General features: G+C 50.4%; 3 protein-coding genes across 7 annotated transcripts in view; 2 read left to right on the forward strand and 1 right to left on the reverse strand.

The window, feature by feature from the left end:
* The first annotated feature begins 1,246 nt into the window (after positions 1 to 1,246).
* Positions 1,247 to 8,347, forward strand: dlk2 (delta-like 2 homolog (Drosophila)). The gene is made up of 7 exons (XM_015018917.1): positions 1,247 to 1,491; positions 3,294 to 3,453; positions 4,389 to 4,497; positions 5,894 to 5,951; positions 6,408 to 6,538; positions 6,627 to 6,768; positions 6,932 to 8,347. The coding sequence occupies exons 1-7, from the start codon at positions 1,376 to 1,378 to the stop codon at positions 7,611 to 7,613; spliced, it is 1,398 nt and encodes a 465-aa protein (XP_014874403.1). The 5' UTR covers positions 1,247 to 1,375; the 3' UTR covers positions 7,614 to 8,347.
* lrrc73 (leucine rich repeat containing 73) lies at positions 8,009 to 11,127 on the reverse strand. Of its 3 annotated transcripts, XR_001422392.1 has the most exons (8): positions 11,015 to 11,106; positions 10,396 to 10,722; positions 10,160 to 10,320; positions 9,607 to 9,729; positions 9,437 to 9,537; positions 9,138 to 9,354; positions 8,413 to 8,551; positions 8,009 to 8,311 (listed from the first exon to the last, which is right to left on the reverse strand). XR_001422392.1 is itself a non-coding variant. In XM_015018919.1 (7 exons), exons 2-7 carry the CDS (start codon positions 10,665 to 10,667, stop codon positions 8,481 to 8,483), a joined length of 945 nt encoding a protein of 314 aa, XP_014874405.1. In that variant the 5' UTR covers positions 10,668 to 10,722; positions 11,039 to 11,127; the 3' UTR covers positions 8,345 to 8,480. The 3 variants fall into 3 exon arrangements, 2 of the variants coding, with proteins under 2 accessions (XP_014874405.1, XP_014874404.1); XM_015018919.1 differs by lacking the exon at positions 8,009 to 8,311 and having other exon boundaries at positions 8,345 to 8,551; positions 11,039 to 11,127; XM_015018918.1 differs by lacking the exon at positions 8,009 to 8,311 and having other exon boundaries at positions 8,345 to 8,551.
* A 30-nt stretch (positions 11,128 to 11,157) lies between these two features.
* mea1 (male-enhanced antigen 1) overlaps positions 11,158 to 14,363 on the forward strand; it is an 8,100-nt gene continuing 4,894 nt past the window's right edge. Inside the window, exons 1-3 of one of the 3 annotated variants that reach the window (XM_015018921.1) lie at positions 11,158 to 11,239; positions 12,981 to 13,262; positions 13,340 to 13,448. In XM_015018921.1, coding sequence (XP_014874407.1) covers positions 12,996 to 13,262; positions 13,340 to 13,448 — 376 coding nt within the window. In that variant the 5' untranslated portion in view covers positions 11,158 to 11,239; positions 12,981 to 12,995. Of the gene's footprint in view, positions 11,240 to 12,495; positions 12,613 to 12,980; positions 13,263 to 13,339; positions 13,449 to 14,363 lie in introns of those variants that run through there. The other 2 variants (XM_015018920.1, XM_015018922.1) reach the window with 2 other exon arrangements.

A 14,363-nucleotide genomic window follows, 5' to 3' on the forward strand; every position in this document is an offset into this window, starting at 1 on the left:
AAATCCCCAACTACAGCACAGAGCAGCTCAGGGGGCGTTTTGAAGCCAAAAATACCTCAGAAATATACAGAACCACCATGAGAATCAACTCATTTAAAGTTTTAACTCATTTTCACACAAACACAAAGAGCCTAGCATGAATGTCTGGCTGTTGAACTGGACCGGTCCAGGTCGCTATCAGGCTAATTTACTATTAGCAGCTTTACTAATCTTTACATCACCAAGGCTCATTAAAACAAACCTTTATCTGGGCTGTTTTCTATTCTTCCTCTTTCTTCTCTCCCTCCCTGAAGGATAAGTCCTTTTCTGAGACATTGTTTCGCTAACTTAGCTTCTGACCGGAGCTTTGGACGTTTGGATGCTTATTGCAGCTCATGTTACCGGCAGAGCGTGCGGTACCTACCGCGGCCACCAGACTATCAGGCTATATTTTATCTATAAAATAATAATTTCTACAAACATTATATCAAATATATATTATTGTAAAAACAAATCACTTCATGATGAAATTGTGTGTTTTGATATTATAACAACAGAAATTATTACAAAAAAAAAAAAAAAATCAGCTCCACTGAGGGGGCCCCTTAGTGGCACTGGGGCCCTAAGCAGCTGCTTAGTTTGCTTATGCCTTGGGCCGGCCCTGACAGACAAGAACGCATTTTAATATATTCGTAACCAGTGGTTCTCTTCTGGTCCTGGTTCTGGTTCTGTAACACGTTGTCTCTCAGGACAAGTCATCCTGGTTGCAGCGAGTCTGGACCTGCTGGGACGTCAGCAGGTCCAAATCGGAGCCAGGAACAGAACCGGGCTGGCTCTGGTACCAGCAGCACGTCTGATGTTGGAGTGATCGCTGTCTGTCTCTGAGTCCAATCAACACCTGAACTCACCTGAGACGCGACATCTGATCTAACAACACACACTCTAGGAACCTGGCTCCGCCCACACACACGTCTTCTGAGAGAGAGTGTTTCGCTGTGTTTGTTTGTAATACTTTGTTGGGACCATTTTCCTGACATATACTTCGCTGTGGGGACCAATTGCTCTTTGTGGGACCAAAGCCTGGTCCCACAAGGGGAAACGCTGTTTTTGGGTCGGGGGTCAGATTTAGGACTAAGTGTGAGTTGAGTTTTGGTTGGGGTTAGGATTAGGATAAGGGTTAGGCTGTAGAAATGAATGGAAGTCAATGGAAAGTCCCCACAAAGATAGCCATGCAAACGTGTGTGTGTGTGTGTCAATGTGTGTGTGTCGGGGTCGCACCCAGCAGAGGGGGAGTGTTTATTGGGCGAGTGTCGTCTCATCGTTCGCTTCAGATTAAAGCAGACACCCTTAGGAGCAGCATGTGTCAGTTTCTCTGTGTGTGTCAGAGTGTGTATTAATGTGTGTGTGTCAGAGTGTGTGTTCATGCATGTTAAACAGGGAGCAAACAATCTGGCCGGCGGCTGCAGATCCAGGAGGTTTTCACAACAGCAGGAAGGAGAAACTCAGCTCAAGGTAAGAAGAGTTTCCTCTGCTACAGGTCCTGGTTCTGGTCCTGGTTCTGGTTATGGATCTCTTTCTGGATCTGGATCTGGATCTGAATCTGGTCCCCTGGTTCTGGTTTTCACTCTGTTTCTTGACCCAGCCCCCTGGTTCTGGTTCTGGACCTGGAAAGCTCCCCCTTGTCAGAGGCTGGTGATCCTGCACCACAGGGGGCGCTGCAGGTCGTGTTTTAGGAGCAAAGGTCCAGATAGCAGCTCTGGTGTGTAGGAGGAAGTGGGTGAGGAGAGTTCAGCTCAGCTCTCTGATTGGTCGTATTTGAGCATCATGTGACCCGTTCTCTGCTCCGTCATTGGACTGCAGCCAGTAGAAAACACCCTTAGAAGCACATCAACAAGATGGAAACCCTTCATTATTCCTGAAGCTGTGGAGTAGCTCCAAAATTAATCAGCTGAGTTTGACCCTCCGGACCAGCAGAGGGCCTCGCAATATGCTTACCGCAATATTTGCAGGTCTATTTTATGTACGGTTCCAAATGTCAATTTAAAATTTAAAATATTTACACATACAAAGAGCCTCAGTGAAAACATGTTTATTCTTAATTCTTTGGTGTAAAAAATTGATTGAAAATCGATTTATTCACTATTCACAGATATTTCACAACGAGATATTAAGATACATGAAAAAACCTCATGAGAGCCTGATGGCCAGGCCATGAGGAAGGCTTACAGTATTCAGTTATACCGCATGAACTGATTAGTACATTAAAGTAACGCAAAACCTATTGCGAGGTAATGCAAAAGTTTTGTGAGGGAACCCAAAAGAAAAATATTTCCCCATCTCCCCTGGAGGGCTCCGTACTTCCAGGTTCTGTTCATCTTTGATGGCTTGGATGAGAGTCGACTTCCGCTGGACTTCCACAACAAGGAGATCCTGACTGAGGCTACAGAGTCCAGCTCAGTGGATGTTCTGCTGACAAACCTCATCAGGGGGAAACTGCTTCCCTCTGCTCTCCTCTGGATAACCACACGACCTGCAGCAGCCAATCAGATCCCTCCTCAGTGTGTTGGCATGGTGACAGAGGTCAGAGGGTTCAATGACCCCCAGAAGGAGGAGTACTTCAGGAAGAGATTCAGAGATGAGCAGCAGGCCAGCAGGATCATCTCCCACATGAAGACGTCACGAAGCCTCCACATCATGTGCCACATCCCAGTCTTCTGCTGGATCACTGCTACAGTTCTGGAGGATGTGCTGGAGACCAGAGAGGGAGGAGAGCTGCCCAGAACCCTGACTGAGATGTACATCCACTTCCTGGTGGTTCAGACCAAAGTGAAGAAGGTCAAGTATGATGGAGGAGCTGAAACAGCTTTTCTAGTGGTGAACTCTGAACATGAACTGTCCAGTCTGAAAGAGGACCGTTCTGTTGAAGGGGGAACTTGTTTAGACACTCCAGGTTTTATGTCCTTAGTCCTGGTCATGTGACTGATTCTCTGCCCTCTGATTGGCCTGTGCTGCTGTGTGTGTTAACTGCAGAAGTGTTCGTCAGAGGCGTGATATGGAGTGAGAAGAGTGAGTCTGTGGAGAGATGATGGAGAATGTTTGCTCTGACTCACTCTCCCACTAACCAACCACCTGTTGCTTTCTCTCCAGCACACACTCCCCTCATTCTTCTCTCCCCAGAGCAAACACACTGAAAGAAAGGCTCTGAGTGTGTGTGTGTGTGTGTGTGTGTGTGTGTGTGTGTGTGCGCGCGCTGTGGTATGCGAGCCACACGAATGCTGTCGGTAATCTAGGCATGTCCCTTCCTGTCTCTGCAGAGGCCGTGTGCTTCCCTGGAATCTCTGGAAAAGTGATCCGCTCCTTGTTTTCCTGCCTGACAGTCGACCGTGTGGGCACAGTGATCCGGACCTCCGTCACCACGGCAACAAGACTGAAGGAAACAGAGAGCGGGAAGAAGAAGAGGAGGAAGAAGAACAGGTAGGTCACATGACCTGATCAGGAAGTAGAGCGTCCTGGATCCTGCCAGTTCTCGATGTGTCCCTGGTGTGTAGAAGCAGTGACACACCTAGCAGCTTCAGGACAATGTCCCTGGAGGACAGGAGGACTCCTGGTCTGGAGGAACATCCACTCCCTGCTGTACCAAAGGTTTGGTTGAGACAGAGGAGGAGGGTCCAGTTGCTGGACAAACCTGCCCTTTACAGAGATTGTTGTCCATGTTGGGGGAAAGAGTAAAAGAAGGTTGGACATTTGGAAAAGTTTGACGTGGAGCAGCATGGGATGCAGGACTGGAACCCAAGACATGTCCCTCGGTCCGTTTGAAGTTCAGCTCACAGTGTCCTGCAGGACTGTCCCTCGCTGGCAGCTTAAGTTTCACCCATTTGATGTTGGACGGACCTCAGTGGCAGCTCAACTTCACTCGCATTGCAGCGACACCTCCAACCTGCAGACGTCCGGAAAAATCTCCTTGGCTCAGGGTCACTCCAGGACAGAAAGAGGACCTCACAGAGTGACCAGATCATCTCTGGGGTCTAATGTCTACAGCCGGATGTCGGGGGCCCAGCTGAACCAGGAGTAATACAAGGAGTCCAGCTGTTGGTCCAGAGGATCCTCCTGATGTTTTCTGGCCAAATTCTCAAGCTTCCAGTTTGGAAGGCCCAACTTCCCAACTTGATTACACTATTTATGACACAATGAACACATGAAATCTAAGATGTCCGATATTATTTCCAGATCCATGCACCAACTTCTGAGCTAAAAGAAACAGCTAGAATGCTAACACAACAAATAGCATGCTAAAGCTGCATTCCATTTACATCAGGAATAACTAACAGTGCTGTAGTTGGTTCTGTCCTCACATGAGGACAGGTGCACTCAAATGGTCTACGTCTCACCATGTCCTCCTCCTGTTGCAGGACGGCCTCTCTGCAGCCAACATGTTGGCGATCCGAGGTGCGGGCGTCCTGCTCCTGCTGAGCTGCGTGCGCCTCATGCTCTTAGCCCCGCCCCTCTGTGCAGGTGAAGGTAGGTCACATGACCCAGGTACACCTGAGGTTCTGCTTCCTCTGAAGGTTCCTAACGGCGGAGAGGGTCCAGGTCTGGGCATGATCTGCAGACTCCTGCAGGAAACCTGGGCTTATAAACAGGAAGTCTGGGCTGTAATGGAACAACCAGAAGGTTCTGTCTGATCATCAATAATCCTGATCTGTTCTTGATCAGGAAGCGATGTTTATGAACAACAACCAACCTGATTAATTCACCTTGAAACCAAAAGAAAACACATTTATTAATAATTATCTTCTCTAGTTCCAACAGGAATCCTTGAACTTCCTGTTTTAGTCTCCTTTATTGATTATCAAACTGATTTTCATGGACATGAAAAACGTTTTTCTTCCTGTAACTTCCTGGCTGCTCCCTCTGACTTCCTCCACAATGAAGATGGGAAGCTGCTCATCCTCACAGTGTTCCCGTTTCTGGATTCACCAGTTTTCCTGAACCAGTTCCTGCTGTAAGGCCAGGAGTTTGACCTCTGACCTTTGACAGGCGACAGGTCGCGTGGCGGACGGCTTGCTTTGCCCGCCAGTTGTTGTGCCAGCGATCGGGTCGGATAACAGACGTTCCTTGGAACAATCCAGCTCCATTCCAGTTGAAACCCAATCCAGCTGGCAGCTGCACTCCGAGGCCAGAGGTCAGAGGTTACGGTCTAAACACGGAGCAAACCTGTCATCAACCTCTGACAGAGTCCCACCAATCAGAGACACTACTGGAGAATTGGTTCTGAACCGGATCAGCAGCAGAACCAGGAAACAGTTCTGCTGCTGATTCCTGGTTCTGGTTCAGACCAGAACACATTTCCTTTAATTATTGAGGCAACAGGAAAGAATTCCCAGTGAATTTTCAAAATAAAATCCAGAGCCAGATTTTTCCTCTTGAGGAACAAACTTCCTGGATGAATCGAAAACTTTTCTGAATCTGCAGGGGGATGAATAGTTTCGGACTGGAGGTGTGATCCGGTGGTTTCGGGTCACATTACCGACTGGCTGCTGGAAGCTTCCCGGCTTTTAAACGGGATGGAAACGTATTCACATGTCAGGGGCACAAAGAAACTTGGAAACTTCTGGAATGTCTTTATAATTCCTAAATAACATCCAGTGACTTCCTTGCTGTGCAGCTCAGAGATGTTACAGGGAAGGACTTCCTGGACCTTTATTATGAAAGGTCCAGGAAGCTTCCCGGTGGTTTCCTGTGAACTTCCGGCTGTTTTCCAGTTTCAGATTCCAGTCGCTGATCAGCTGGAGAACTTTAATGTCTCAGGTTCTTAGATCAGAGCTGGGTTCCCAGCAGACACTTTATTCTGACAGGATTTATCTACTTCCTGTTTTCCCACCATTTCCTCTGATCGGTGCTGTTCTCCCCACAGGAAGCAACTGCAGCTGCAACGCTACCAACAGCCGCTGTGATGACTTTGGAGTCTGCAGGTAAAACGTCATCAGAACCAGCAGGTCAAAGGTTAAATCCCATTTCCATGGATACCGACCTGCTGAACGCTGCTGAGCCTGGTCAGATCTGGTCTCCAGGTGTAACAGGAAATCCTCCCTCAGTCTGGCTGCACCCTGTAGACCAAACGGTTTACTGATGTTCACCAGGTGCTTTTATTTTGAATGGTTCACAGTTTAAGTCAGTTCTTCCAGCTGGAAACTAGAGATCAGGCAGACCTCTGACCTGAACCTTCAGAGCAACATAAAGACGGGTCCAGAATGGGCTTTCTTTCAGCTGAAAAACATTTCCAGGATCCAGGACATATGTCTCAGCATCAGAGAAACTCATGTTTTTTTACGGCTGCGGTGCAGAAACCACAGGAACGTTGACCTGTTTTCGTCTCCTTTCATGGTTAATTCCTCCATCTTTCCTTGAAACTTGCTGCCTGTTTCCAGGTGTGATCCGGGCTGGGACGGTGAGCTGTGCCAGCGCTGCGTGACGATGCCGGGTTGCGTGCACGGCTCCTGCCTGCAGCCGTGGCAGTGCGCGTGTCAGCCGGGCTGGGGCGGCCGATTCTGCGACAAAGGTCTCTGCGGCTCACCGACCCGTCGCAAACCCGTCAGTCTTGGTGTTTCTTGACACCGCTGCCTGTTGTGCTGTGTGTTTCCTGTCAGACCTCAGCGTGTGCTCCCAGCAGCCCTGCCTCAACGGCGCCACCTGTCTGATGGAGGACAGCGGAGACTTCCGCTGCTTGTGTCCAGACGGTTTCCATGGTCCGACCTGCCGGAAGAGGAAGGGGCCGTGTCTCCAGAGAAGGTGATCTGTAGCAACAGGTCCACAGAGTCTGAGGGTTGAAGGGCTAAGCTAACGCTAGCATGTCTCATCTCTGTTGTGATATGACTTATTGATGATCCAACGTATTTTATGGTAGTTCATTTAAAGTTCCTGGACTTTAACTCCCATCTTGTTCTGGTTCCAGGTCCCCGTGTAAAAATGGCGGCCTGTGTGAGGACGCTGACGGCTTTGCGACGGAGCTGGTGTGCCGCTGCCTCGCCGGATTCACGGGGCCCCGCTGTGAGACCGACATCGACGACTGCTTGATGGTCCCGTGTGCCAGCGGCGCCACCTGTGTGGATGGAGTGAACCGGTTCTCCTGCCTCTGCCCGGTCGGGTTCTCGGGCCGGTTCTGCACGGTCAACATGGATGACTGCGCCAGCCAGCCCTGCCGAAACGGCGGCCGCTGCCTCGACCGCGCCGGAGGCTTCCGCTGCCTCTGCCGGCCGGGATTCACCGGAACCACCTGCGAAACGCCGCCGAGCCCCGCCAACGCCAGCCCGCCGGTCTGGACCACGCGGGCCCGGGACACTGGTCACCATGACAACAGGAAGGTAAAAGTGACGGTGAAGGAGCACGGCGCCGGTGGACTGTCGGACCTGCAGCTCGTCGTTGTGTTGGTTCTGACGATCGTGTCTGTAGGCGTGGTGGCGCTGACCGCCGCTCTGGTCCTACACGCCCCCGGCCAACGCCGTGGCCACACCCCCTGCTGGTTGTCCCCATCGCCGCGCAGCAGGCGGGAGCCCGGCGACCAGCCGGAGCATCGGATCAGCTTCCTGAATGCAGCAGAACCAGAGAAAAAGAAACTCAACATAGAGGTTGTTTAGAGAGGTCAGAGGTCACAGATCCATCTGCACTATGACATCATACGTTGATCAGATGGTTTGCAGCATAGAACCGGACCTGACTGGATCAGAACTCGCACTCTGGAAGGCGTTACCATGACGACCGTTCTTCAACAGAAACATTTCTCTGAATGGATCCGGATCGGGTCGGGGTGGTGAACTGAGTCAGGTGGAAGTTCTGGTTCCTAGAACTGGGTTTGGACCGACTCCCCGTATGTTTTTACTCTGAGACCGGAACCGGATGCACACGAAACTGTTTTGTAAATATTGTAAGATATTCTATTTATTGCTTCTTGTACAGATTTTATTTGACCCGATTGACCCCGGTGGTCCAGCAGGGGGCGCCGATTGTCAAACATTAGCAGCAGTAGTCAGAGTTCATTTCAATGTTTATTCATTTATAAATGTCACCATTTCAAACTAAATAGTTACAAAGCTAAATATCGCTAGCTTACAAAATAAAGATTTAGTTAGCAAGTTTGCTAACTAAATCTTTAAACTGTGGCATTTAGAAGTGAAAGGACAACATGGTGAAAATACAACTGAAGAATGAGCTCGTTTTTCCTCTTATCGGCTGAATGACGGCGGTCCAGAAGTCATCAGAACTTTGCTCTGAACAAAACCAGAACCGATTCGGTCTGTCTTCAATAAATCTGTTTCACTCTGTTCTTGTTCTGGACCTGCTGAGCAGAAATAACCAATCAGAGCCAACCTTACCAAGCTGTAAACTGTTTTTATTGTGACATCATCGCAGCAAGCCCCGCCCCGTCCCCAGACCCACCAATCAGATCAGAGCAGACGAACATTCAGTCCAGGAAGTGACAACACTCTAGCAGGAAGTGGGCATGGTCATATCTCAGCTTCAGCCAATAGGCTCTCACCTACTCCTGATGTCAGCATGACCGTGGGCAGACTGGAGTCTGTGGGGTCAAAGGTCATTCAGACTTTAGAACCAGGTTTCTGGGTTCAGACGGCCAGGTTCAGTTCGGTTCCTTTCAGCCGGGTCAATGGTACCAAAAACCCACAAAACCATAAACCAGAGGGAGAACTGGAGCCATCTGGTTCTGGTTCCACCTATCTGAACCGGGTCTGGCCCATCAGGACCCAAAGAAGTGTTTGGTTCCATCAGGGAATCGGACCCGGACTGAACTGGGTTTGGAGGTCAGAAGAACTGTCAGAACTATAAGATTAGCTCCTTCCTCTTAATTAAATTTAAAATATATTTAAATGACTGTATTATAGAGAATCAGTTTTAACACATTATTAATTCAAATTTTAGCCTGACTGAAACCAGAACCCGGACCTGAGTAGAACCACAGAATAAGAATAATAAATACAAATTGAATATTAATGTGTTGAAACAGCATAATGCTGCCAGAACTGGAGCCAATTAACACCAGACAGAACACTAAACTCCTACGATCCAGAGAACATGTAAACACCACACAGGACGCTGGTTCTGGTCTGGGTCCAACAAAACCGGCTCCATCCGCTTTCAGCCCTTACTGCTGTGGGGGAGCCAGGGGAGGGGCTTCTCTCTGATTGGCTGCAGGGCGCTGCTGGGGGCGTGGCCTGGCGGAGGGGGCGGAGCCTCCCGGCCGTCCTCCTCCCCTTCAGACAGCAGGTCGCTGATCTGCTGCTGGAGCTCCGAACTCACTTCATTCTCGGCCAGAACCAGAACCCGAAGGCAGGTGGGGTAGTTCTCCACCATGTCCAGGAACACCTGCAGAACAGAACCAGAACCGGTGCCGTCAGCCTGCTGAGGAAGAGGAGGAAGATTATGGTGAGAAGCTGCAGCTGCTGACCTGCGCCGACTGGTTGGTCAGTCCGGTTCCCTCCAGGTCCAGAACCTCCAGGGTTCTACTGGACGCCACGGCAACTGCTAGCATGGCCGCAATCTGGTCCCCTGCAGATAGAACTGGACCCATCAGTACCAGACCCAGACCAGGTTCTGGTTCCGGATCCGGTTCCTTACCCAGTGGGTTGTAGTCCAGGTTGAGGACCCGGAGCTGGGAGCTGTGAGCCACTGCTACCGAGAACCGGGCCCAGGCCTTGGTTGTGATCCGCGGATTGGCGCTGAGAGTCAGCTCTCTGAGTCCTGGAGGGGCAGACCGGACCGAACCGGTTCTGGTTAGCAACAGGTTGCTTTGGAAGTGGTTGGTTAAAGGTTCATAACTGGTCAAAAACTGATTAACATTTGGGTGATCAAGCTGCTTAGTAACGGCTTAATAAAGGGTTAGTTACAGGTTGATCACAGGTTCATTAATAGTTAATTATTTGTTAAAATCATAGGTTAATAACTGGATAATCCCGCATCAATAACAGGTTAAGCCCAGGTGTTAACAGCTGTAGCATTAAGATGTTGGAAGGAGTGAAGGAAAGTAAAATCTTCCTGTAATCTGATTGGTGATTAATCTTCTAGATGATCTGGATCACCTGGTGTCACCTGGACTGCAGGTGTGTCATCATCAGCTCTAGGAGAATGTGGTGCGTTCAGGGCCCCTGGGGAACCGGAGCCTAAGTCCTACCTGACTTGGCTCCGTCCGGCGGAAGCATCCCGCAGATCAGCGCCAGCGCCGCGTCCCCCAGCAGGCAGTCGCCCAGGTCCAGGCAGACCAGCGCCGGGTGGGCGGCCAGTGCCGGGTTCAGGGCCTCCAGGCCGGCGTCCAGCAGCGGGCTGCCGTGGAGGCTGGAGGGGGGCGGCACAAGCCGTCACTGACCAATCAGGCCGCCAGGCCCGGCCAATCAGGAGGCGGCTACTTACAACAGAGTCTGCAGGGAACGGTTGGCCGCCAAGGCGTCCGCCAGGTGGCGCGCGCGGCCGATGCTGGAGACCACGCCCAGGTTGAGGTTGAGCTGTGCCAGGCAGCGCGAGGCGGCCACGCCGCGGCAGACCCGGCCGAAGTCCCGGTCCGACAGCCGGCAGCCGCGGACCGACAGCAGCCGGACCCCGTCCTCCCGCAGCCGGTCGCAGATATCCTGAACCTCGGCCGCCGAAAGCGGCTCCCCGCTGACCTGGATGGAGGCCGCCAGCATCCGGACTGGGAGCACTGGGAGCACTGGGCGGGTGGAGGGGAGGTTACTGGGTCAACTGGAACAAAACCAAACACAAACCAAACTGCACCAAACGTCTGAGGAATCATAACCAGAACATCCAGAACCAGAAGCAGCACAGGGATCAGGAGGTTTTGAGGCGGGCCGGTTTCGGTTCTGGTCCGGTGGTTCATCATTTCACCATGGATCTGATCAGAACCTGCCCTGCAGGATATTAATAGTCTCCAGAACCTCAGCTGACCTCAGAACCGAACCGTGCCGAGCCAATCAGACAGCAGGACCAGCTGATCGACTCTCTGATTGGCTCTCCGCTCAATCAGTCAATTAACCTGAGAGGCGATTGATCAGCTCACGCGCAGAGCGGGCACACGGTCACGCGCTGATGTCATCATTCCACGGTTCCGCCGTAAGCCAGAGGAGGTTCGGGTCCAACGGGACGGCGAGCATCAGAACCGGTTCTGATTCTGACCCGGGCGGCCTGGGGCTCCTGCAGCCGGGCAGCAGCGCTGTTGGTCGGGCAGAGGGAGTCCGGGCGTCCCGGTGTGTTCCTGCAGGTGAGCAGCTTTACTACGAATCACAGATAGGACAGACAGGAGGACTCACTCTGAGCAGAAAGCCTGACCTGCTGAACCGCCATTACACAACATTTTGCTATAAATGAATAAGAGCGCGTGAATATACCTAATTGTTATGTTTTAATTAAAGTTAAATAAAAGTTAATCTGACCAATGAAGATGAAACTGAACAAGCTTCATCGGAGTGACTCCTCTTCAATGTTGGAGGATTAGCTGTGACGTAGCTTCCGGTGACGATCCTCTACGAGTTCCGTCGCTATAGAAACCAATATATCTGACAGGGCCAGACATGGCCAGGGACGTGAAGTTCTGTTGGGCTCTGCAGGGACGGTTCTGTGTCTGGGCATGTGTGATGACGTCACTCTTTGTTTTTGCTATGGAACCAAAACAGGAAACAAGATCAAACAGAAAATTCTGGTTCTGGATTACAGGAGCAGAACCTTTTACAGGTCCAGAAAAATGAAAACAACTGAATGAATCCATTAATATCTGCAGCATTCTGGGAAAGAAGAAGGTGAACTTTGAACTCCTGACAGGTCATGACCTCCAGTCCCCAGATGAGCCAATCAGACTGCTGAAACATTAGCAGTTTTCTGGAGTATCTGCTGGTACTAGCTTTCAGAACTGCTTCTGAATTAATCTCAAGGTTCTGAAGAACCTAGAAATAAAGATTAGAAGCTTTGGGACAATCTGAGAAAAATCTATTTTAATTGAGTTCCTGAAAAATAAAACTATTTTGAACTCCTCAGTAGAAGGTTGTGAATATTAAATAATTTCTGTTATAATTTCTGTACAGCCTGAGGTTTTGTGGTGGTTCTGTTTGACCTGGTCTGGTCTTACTGAATCCAGATAAGGCTTGAACCATCATGTGGATCCAAATAAAATCACTGTGGTTCTGGTTCTTTATCCCAGAATCGGCTGAAGCCAAACGTTTAAATCTGTGTAGTTTTTATTTTCTTGAAGATGATCAGAAACTTCTGGTTCTTCAGGGGAAAATGACGGGTTTGCTGTTCTCTGGCGCCACCCTGTGGCTTCCTTTAGCCTCTCCCTGACCAAAGAAGAACCAAAGTTCAGTTTCTATGGAGGTTCCGGATGTTATTTTTATTATTTTACTGCGAAGTTCATTTATTACAATCTACTTCACATAATGTCTTCACTCTGGTTGTTGTCTGATAGGAAACGCCATCTGTTTTTCTTTTGTTCAATAAAGTTTGTCAAAAAAAAGTTTTCTGAAAAGCACTTCCGTTGCTACATGTGACGCACCCGGAAGTGTTGATGCATCATCCGCTGTGCCTAGCAGCAGAGGCTAACGGCTAACTCCAGGTGAAGCAGACCCAGAGAGGTGAGGACAGGTGAAGACAAGAGGTTATGTTGGGAGATACCAACTACCGGACTCACCAGCTAGCTAACAAACTAACCATCAAATGATCTGGAGACTGGCAGCTGCTAGCTGTGTTAGCCGTTAGCTTCGCTGTTCTCCACCTTCATCAGGTAGCGGCGGTTCCGACCGCTGGTTCTGGTCTGAGGAGAGGAACCGCGGCCGGAGCCGGAGCTGACGGCGGGCCATGGAAGGAGTCAGAACCAGCAGAACCACCGGGTTCTACTGGTTCTGACCCAGTGAAGGATCACTGGATTCTGCTACAGGATGTATTGCTTCCTCTGAAGGTGTAGTTCTCTCCGCCAGCCCGTCTCACCCTGCCTGTCCCCCGTCTGTCCGCAGGGCTGCGTCTGGTGGATGGAAGTGTGCCGCTCAGCGATGGGACCAGAGAGAGTGCTGCCAAGCTCAGAGGACGAGCTGGGGGAGGACGAGCGTCCGGTGGACGGGGCGGTGCTGCCTGGGGGTGAGGACGGGGTGGAGGAAGAAGAGGAGGAGGAGAGCGGCGGGGGGTACTACTACCAGCCTCTGAACCAGGACCCGGACGGACCTGGGGAGCCGGAGGAGGAGGACAGGGGGGACACGTCCCACTCGGAGCAGCTGCAGCAGCTGCAGCACAGGATAGAGGTGAGATCTGCCCAGCAACAGGTGACGCAGCTCTCCCACCTGCTGACGTGCACCGTCTCACCTGCGTGTCCCTGCAGGTGATGGGTCTGCACCTACCTGAAGCTCCGTCCCCAGACAGCGACGAGGAGGAGGACCCGGAGGGGGCGGCGGCTCAGAGGAGCCGAGCGTCCATCCCCATGGATCCAGGTGAGACGTCCAGACAGGTTAGACCAGGGGTCCCCAGACTTTTTCCTGCGAGGGCCACATAACTTTTCCCTTCTCTGCTGGGGGCCGGAGTCAGTTTGTAACAGAAAAAGTGTGACGATTGCAGGAGTGCCTAAATGTAAAAATGTATTGTTTTCCAGAAAGCACAATCAAATAACCCTCTCTGGGTTCTTCACAGAACAAAAGTCAGGAAATAAATAATACTATTAATGAAATAAATAATAACCAAATAACCCTCTCTGGGTTCTTCACAGAAAAAATCCAGGAAGGATTATAGTCCGTATTTTCCGAATTATGAGCCGCACTGGACTGTAAACCATAACCCCAAAGTTTTTTTTTAAACCAGTAAACATGCACATATAAGCCGCATCTTTCTCTGCCGCTCCAGGTATTCCATAGCGATGCAGCAGCAGCAGAGGACGGCCAGCATCTGAGTCATAACAGCTCAATAGAATATTACATTTATTAGGGTTGAAAAAGAAAAGGTTGCCCAGATTAGACTTAACAGAACTGATTATGGTAGTTTCCGAACGGAAACTGTAACAGTAAAAGTGCTGATCCTTCGTGTTGCTACTAGCATGAGATAAATCAGTGGTCCCCAACCTTTTTATTACCGCGGAGTCAGAACAGTCAGATCAGGCTTCTGCATGTTGGTGTTCCCACTAAATCCTGAATAAACCCAATTTGGTTGTCTTGGCCCTTTTATCGCAGCCTGTGGGGTTTTCCCTGACTGGGAACGAGAACACAACCTGCTGAATGTGACAGGTAGCCAATCAGAAAGCGTGGTGACGTCAGAACAGAGGGGAATCCCAAACAGCTGACGTATCGCGCAACTGTGAGTCCAGTGGATATCAGAGATGATATGTGGAAAGTTTATTATTACATGTAAAGGTCATT

The sequence above is a fragment of the Poecilia latipinna genome, unplaced genomic scaffold, assembly GCF_001443285.1.
Source record: "Poecilia latipinna isolate Pla-1442-1.1 unplaced genomic scaffold, P_latipinna-1.0 Scaffold2340, whole genome shotgun sequence".
NCBI classification, from domain to species: Eukaryota; Metazoa; Chordata; class Actinopteri; order Cyprinodontiformes; family Poeciliidae; genus Poecilia; species Poecilia latipinna.